The sequence below is a fragment of the Nansenia antarctica genome, assembly GCF_963989245.1.
Source record: "Nansenia antarctica genome assembly, chromosome: 9".
Classification (NCBI taxonomy): Eukaryota; Metazoa; Chordata; class Actinopteri; order Argentiniformes; family Microstomatidae; genus Nansenia; species Nansenia antarctica.
In genome coordinates, this window is record NC_137679.1 from 43,093,232 (window position 1) to 43,100,710 (window position 7,479).

Consider the following 7,479-nt stretch of genomic DNA (forward strand, 5'->3'; position numbering starts at 1 on the left):
TGTTCACATGTGTGGTGCAGTCACATTCACATAGCCTATAAGTAAACATTACGTTTGAATGATTTACTGAGCTGGCGTTACTTTTTTCAAACCACACACCGCATGTCGGCTATTTCAGCACCACGCGTTGTCCACCTACTTATCACTATGAGGGGTTCAGCGTCAGTGCACCCCGCTCTGTTACCTTCGCATAGTTGTAGCCAATAAAGGCCTATATGTAGGCTATTATATATCATTTATATACCTAATACCAACATCAACATAGATTGTATGCCTCTACAAATCATATTACACCAGGTAAAATCCGTCACAACTTGGAATAAATCCATCGCAATTTGGAATATTTTAGAGCTCCCCCAAAATTTCACAAACCATGTTTCCAGGGGAGCTCATGTCACCACTAGGGGAGCTATAGCTCCCCGAGCTCCCCCTTATTTCGCACCCTGGTTGTCGTTCAGAGAGCAGATGCCAAACTGCCGACATGTTTGCTGTAATTATATGACTTGTCAGTAGGGCAGTCATCACTAAATGCTCGTCTAATTCAGAGAACAGCATGGGTTGCTTGCACGGTCATTAAAAAAACGTCTATTCTCGTTTATTCGGTAAACATTCGGCCTTTTCACAGCAAATGTGCTTTTTTCGATATTTTCGACGAATACATTCGGTGACCCAACTTTCGGTGCATCTCTAATCACACCAAAGGTTAACATCAGTGGCGGCTGGCCGATAGAGGGCGCTGGGGCGCCGCCCCCACCTTCACTTCCTAGTTGCGATTTGTAAACGTTTTTTTTTTTTTTAAATAAACATTGTTTATTCACAAAATGCGGCTGATATTCTGTCGGCGCCTATCAGCATTCATTAAAAATCCTCCAATACAATAAACATTTTATCTGTGTGTGTGTAAAATTCACTGTTAAAATACATAGGGGAGGAGTCGGGACGCCGGTCAATGCATGTCTATGGCACTGCAAATAATTTTCGCTTACACGTGAGCTGTAGCAGCGCTCCAATTGTCTGCCTCTATTTCTTGGCCTGGGCGCAAAAAATGTGCGTCCTGAAATCTGGTTGTATTGCAGACAATGCATTGGTCCATCGAGCTTCCGAGTGATAGATTTGCTGTCCGCAGCTGGACCGCAGCTAGTTGTTTACAATGTAAGGATCATATCCGGATGGAGGGGGAGGGATCTCCGCCATAGCCAATTGATCACCCAGATGGAGGAAGGGGAGGCAACTCCCCATAGCCAATTGTAGACCTCATTACTGTTACGTGACTTTGGCGGCTCATTTTAGTTTGAAAGTGAAACAATGGAGGCGGCTGCATGTCCTACTGGGAGAAGTGCTTCTGAACTAAAAGACAATTCGGTTGTCTCGCTTAAAGAAAACCCGTTTTCAAGGCGTTCAATTCAACAACAGAAACAGATTAAAGAGCTTGGACCGGAACGACCCGATTTGCAAATAAAACAACAAGCAAGAGATCGGGGACGAGTTTACAACCGGGCGTTCACTGCCACGGTTTATGAGAAACGGAGTTGGCTAACTGGCTGTGGTGTAAGTAATGCCTTTAGCTACTAGCAGTGGAGCCCCTAGACTTTTGGGGGCCCTAAGCAAACAACATTATGGAGGCCCCTGGTAAGGGTCTTAGGCGGGTGACGATGTGGAAATGTTTAAATGTATTTATTTCCCTGACACTAAAATATAATACGGTTTTACGAAGTTCGCGCATATGCGCGCGCTCGTGTGTGTGTAAGTAAAAAAACAGTCTGAAAGACTAGCGTCTCTTTTACAAAGGAGCCCTGGCCAAGACAGCCACAATACAACAATTACATTTGACATAATAAAAGCACATAAAAACATGCAAAGCACATTACATAAAAACAGTAAAAACAGTACATGACCACAGGTACAGTAGCACACCTAGTACACATTGCGACATACTGGACCACAAGTAGCATACAAATTACATGCAACATGGAGCATGTAAATGATGCATGTAAATGCATGTAAATGATGGATCTTATCATGAATCATTTTTAAAGGCTTTAATATAGGCTACATGATGTATTAACTATTTGTATTTTGTACCCAGATGTCAAATAAATACGTAACAAATGAATAGTTAACTTTAAAAAAAAACTGCCCCGCTGAACCAATGAGAAGGACGGGGGGGCGGTGCTTCCCATCGGTCCGGCCTATCAGTGTCCTAGATTTGCCGCTCGCTCCGGGCGGCACATAGAATCCGTTCTATGGATAAAGGTCTCCAGACGTTTGGAGCGAGAGCAAAGCGGAAGTGGAAACGGCTGGCACCGCGAGACTAGCCAGCTATCAATAAACTACAATTCATCAGAGCAATTGCGCGTCATCTCCCTGTCATCAGAATGATCACGCCTCTTTTTGGGTGATAGAAGGGGATAAGTTTGACTGGCGGTCAATGGGAATTTCTGGTCTTCGCTACTTTAATCCGATAAAATAAGAAAACCGTAGTGCTTTTTAGATATTAGGAGCCCAAATCCCATGGCCAGTTAGGCAAACTATATTATAGTGTCGTTGCCGATCAATGATCGACGTCGTTATATAGAGAAAATAATGAAATAGGGGTTGATTCATCAGAGCAGTCATACGTCATCTCCCTGTCATCAGGGATTTGTAGTTCTTCATTTGATTTGCCGTGTAAATCCCCAGACTGTCCAAATCCGATTGCCAGTCAGGCAAAGAATTATATAGTGTCGTTGCCGATCAATGATCGACGTCGTTATATGGAGAACATTTATGAAATAGGCAATGAATGTGTGTCCTTTCAGTCTGCCTCCATGAACCACCCGACCCAAAGGCCTGAGGTGTTGTAGGAGGTATGAATATGATTTAGGGGGTATTTAGTATAACAGGCTAATGGGTTTATTGTGAGTTTACTTTGATTGTTTGTTTATTGCCTAGATCACCGTATTGAGAAGTCATATGGTTATGGGGGGTGATATTGCAAGGTAATTTAAGCACCTGCTCACCTTGCATGGTGGTAGTGGAGAGAGAGGGGAGCGATGTATTTTTGTTGACCGCATTATACACATATTCTATACGCATTGTTTGTTATTTTTCTGGTTTTGATCGCTTATGGATTATTTTTGTACGTCGCCAAGTTTGATTGTTCTATTCAATAAATGCTCTAAAACGTACTTTTCATCTCAGTGGATTGTTTGGCGCGTCATACAATTACCAGCCAGACCCTGGTTGCGTCTCTCAGCGACTTTTTACTTTTGGCTCTATCTATCTATCTCGCTACAGGTGTCATATAACCCTAACCCATATCCTGCCATATAAAAGTACCTTATTGAATCTCCAGGTAATGTATTTCTGACATCCATCACTTTTGCTGTCGTTAAGATACTTTATTTTTCTGTTTTGGTAGTCTGTCCAATGTGACAATTGCCCTCCTCCACCGGCCCTAGTTTTGGATCTAGCTTGCTGTTCATTATTTTCATGATAAAACGTCATAACATCTTCATATACACCATACAGTAGACACTGAACAGTAGACATAAGACATGTTCATAAATGTTTATCTTATATGTGTATATGTTTGTGAATATGTGAATATGTTTTCAGTTTTTTTGCACCTTCGGAAGAGCCACTACAATTTCATTGTATAGGCAACTGTACAACGACAATAAAGTATATTCTATTCTATTCTATACAGGATAAATACTGATTAACAGTAGGGTACTTTGGCAAATGCCCATTGAACAGATTTATTTATTATCCTATCTTAAGAAAACTAATGTAACACTCCCATCTGGAGAAAAAAAAAATGTGAAAGAAAAATGTAGATTTTTTATTTTTTTGGAAAACAAATGTGGAGGCCCTTTTTGTTTGGTGGCCCCAAGCAATTGCCTTGGTTGCCTCTATGGACGGGGCGCCTCTGGCTACTAGCTAATGTTACACAAGCAATGTAGCTCACCACAGTTTGTATGTCTTGTCTTCTGGTGTTAGTAATAATATAAAAAAAAGAATCTATTGCCTCTAAAATCACCACGAACAGAACAGCGGAGGTAAGGGTAAACGTGCGCGTGCACGCGGGAAAAAAAATCGTGCACGCGAAAAAAAAATTGCGCGCAGCGACCCCCCCCCCCCCCGCAAACACTGTGTGCCCCACCAAAATATTTGAACACCAGCCGCCACTGGTTAACATTAGCATCCTACGTTCAGTGTTAATAATCAAAACGTGTCAGGTAAATTACCTTCCTTCTTGAACGTAATCGCTGTCCATAGCGGTCGCGACGAGCAGCACAAATACGTTGGACTGGTCGTGTTTGAATTGGTGTTTGAAGTTCGCGCGTTGTTGGCAAAAGCGGGCACGTAGACAGTGACGTAATGACGTGGCTCTCTAGAACCGTGGAAAAGCAAACCGGAAAAAAGAAACTAGAAACTTTAGAAAGAAAGTTAGAAAGTTCGCGGCCCGGTACTAGCACCAGCCCAGAACTAGAACTAGAACTAGAACTAGAACTAGAACTACCGGTAGGTTTGCGTTGGTGGAAAAGAGGCATCTTTGTGTCTCTTATTTCTGTTGATCAGTGTTTCCCTCCACAGTGAGATGACACCAGAAGTACAAAGTCCCAGACATCTCCTTTATTAAAGCACTTGATCACCAGTCAGGGGCTCGCTAGCTGTTTCTGACAACATCACATACTAAAACAATAACAATATATATAATACAATACATTACATACATGCAACACTGTGCTCGGAAAGAAATACAAATGGCTAGAATGGTTATCTGTATGTCCTCTCTCGTGTGTAATAATAAAAGATGATGGAACAAAACAAAATATAGAAGGAAAATGGCATAATAATAATAATGTCGCTTTTGCTACATGGTGCAAAAATAAATCATTGTAAAAAAAAAAGAATTTACAATATCTAGATAGAAAATTAACCCATAGAGCTGGATCGAGGGATTGATGTTTTGATGAATAACTACAACTATTTTTTTTGTTTTTTTTGTTACTGAGTTCCAATGGCTGAAATTTACAATGGATATTCCTCAACCTCTCCCCTACGTTTGGAGCGAATCTCTCTCCTCCATTCGTGAGCTCACCATGTCCCTGGGGCCAGTTGCATAAGCCTAGATTAAGACTGGTCTAAAGCCTTAGACTAGTCTTATATTCTCAGGTTAGACCAGTCTAATTAAGACTGCCTGTTGCATAAAGAAATAAGACTGACTTATTTAGAGGTTAGAAAGTTAGCCACCTTCCCCCCAGGCTAAGCTTGACTTAAGAGCTGCGTTGCTATGGGAACGAGTCAGCTCCCATCACGAGTCATGGGAAAGTGTTGGTTGGGAAAGTGTCAGTTGGAAAAGTGTTTTTTTCTCTGTTATCTTCATACAAAATGTTTCATAGCATTCCCGTTTAACATTTTAGAGTCTAGTATAGCAAGACTGACTTAAAGTGAGAGACCCAGTCTTAGACTTAGATATCTTTATGCAACCGGCCCCTGTTCTCTGTTTCAAAATGGCGCACCGCTTCACTCTGTCATTGCCCACTACACATCCAGCAGCGCGCCAGTCACACCTTCAGACACGAACCACAGGCCTAGTCAGCCGCTACAAGGGGGAAGGAGAGGAAGAGGAGGGGAGGGAGGAAGAGGAGGGGAGGGAGGGTGAGGAGGGAGGGAGGGTGAGGAGGGAGGGAGGCTGAGGGGAAGGGAGGCTAAGGGGAGGGAGGGTGAGGAGGGAGGGAGAGAGGCTGAGGGGAAGGGAGGCTCAGGAGGGAGGGAGGGAGGGAGGGAGGCTGGATTACATCTTGGTACGTTTGTCGTCATCCTCGTTCTTAACAGAATCCTTCCTCTCCTTCTCCTTCTCCTCCGCCTCGTCATCCGAAGAAGAGGAGGAGGAGGAGGAAGAGCCTCCTCTCTTCTTCATCTCTAGACTCCTCTTCCTCTCCTTCTCCTCCGGCTCGCTCTCGGCGAACTGGGCCTCTATCTCGGCCGGGTCCATGTAGGTGTAGAAGTAGGCCATGACGGAGAAGATGACGCACACGAACACCAGCAGGGCGGCGAACAGGAGGTACTCTGCCCACTGGTGGAGGAAGACACATACAGAGACACACACAGACAGAGACACAGACACATACAGAGACACACACACACACACACACACACACACACAGAGACAGACACACAGAGACACAGACACACACAGAGAGACACAGACACATACAGACAGAGACACAGACACATACAGAGACACATGCAGAGACACAAACACAGAGAGAGACACAGAGACACATACAGAGACAGACAGAGAGACACAGACACACAGAGACACAGAGACACATACAGAGACAGACAGAGAGACACAGACACACACACAGAGACAGACACACACAGACAGAGACACAGACACACACACGCAAACACACACGATTAAGAGAGTTAGTCAAGTGTTACCGTCATAGTATTAAGTAAGATGCATAAATGGTATATACTGTATATATATTTACCATTTGATATATTATATATATATATATATTTATCATTTGATATATTATATATATATATATATATATATATATTTACCATTTGATATATTATATATATATTTACCATTTGATATATTATATATATATATATATATTTACCATTTGATATATTATACTGTATATACTGTATATATATATATGTGTACCATGTTATATTATATATATATATTAGGGCTGCACGATTAATCGATTTTAAATCGAAATCGCGATTTGAAATGATGCGATTAGCTAATCGCAAAGCCTGCGATTTGCCTGCGATTTTTTTTTTTTTTTTTTTTTTACCTTTATTTTACCAGGAAGTCACATTGAGATTAAAACCTCTTTTGGAAATTTGATCAGCACTCATGGAATGCCTCTTGTCCAATCAAATTACTTGGTCTCTTTATGACTTTGAACCCGGCGCTCTCAGAGCGAATTTACGAACGCAGGCATAGGTTGTGTCACGACAGTCAGTCCAATTATTATGAGACTTTGGGCTAACGTAACGGAGACAATTAGACACCACATGGCTTACTGGACGTATGATAAACGTTAGTATGTTATAATTGCGACAGGTAAGTGTACAATTTCACTATAGTAACTGTACCAGCCAAGTGCATGTCGGTGCTGTTAGTCCAGCCTTAAACTTAGCTTAGCTAACTTGTAGTCTTCGAGACGGTAGCTTAGCTTAGCTATTCATGCTAACCCGGCGTTAAAGTACAGACACAGAGTTGACAGTCTCAGCAACCTGCGGGTTGGTGTTTATATAGTATAGCATGCTTATGGATACATGGAAGTTAACTGTTCTGTTGTCAAACATGAATGTGTCCTGTATGCATAACCTCATACCATTCGTTCATACCAGCCGGCTTTAAAGACGCAGAGGTTAGCCTAGCCTAGCCTTGGGCTGAAGTATGTCACAGATTCCTAAGTCAAGGTGACGTGTGTCTGTGCTCCATAGTCAGAGACCACC

General features: G+C 42.3%; 1 protein-coding gene across 1 annotated transcript in view; it reads right to left on the bottom strand.

Moving 5' to 3' along the window:
- Window positions 1-5,782: 5,782 nt before the first annotated feature.
- The window catches only part of LOC308165651 (solute carrier family 15 member 1-like), a gene marked incomplete at its 3' end in the record, with an annotated part of 28,354 nt that continues 26,657 nt past the window's right edge, over window positions 5,783-7,479 (bottom strand). The window contains exon 21 of the mRNA XM_080539801.1: window positions 5,783-6,064. Within this exon, the coding sequence (XP_080395927.1) occupies window positions 5,783-6,064 (282 nt within the window). The remainder of the gene's footprint in view (window positions 6,065-7,479) is intronic.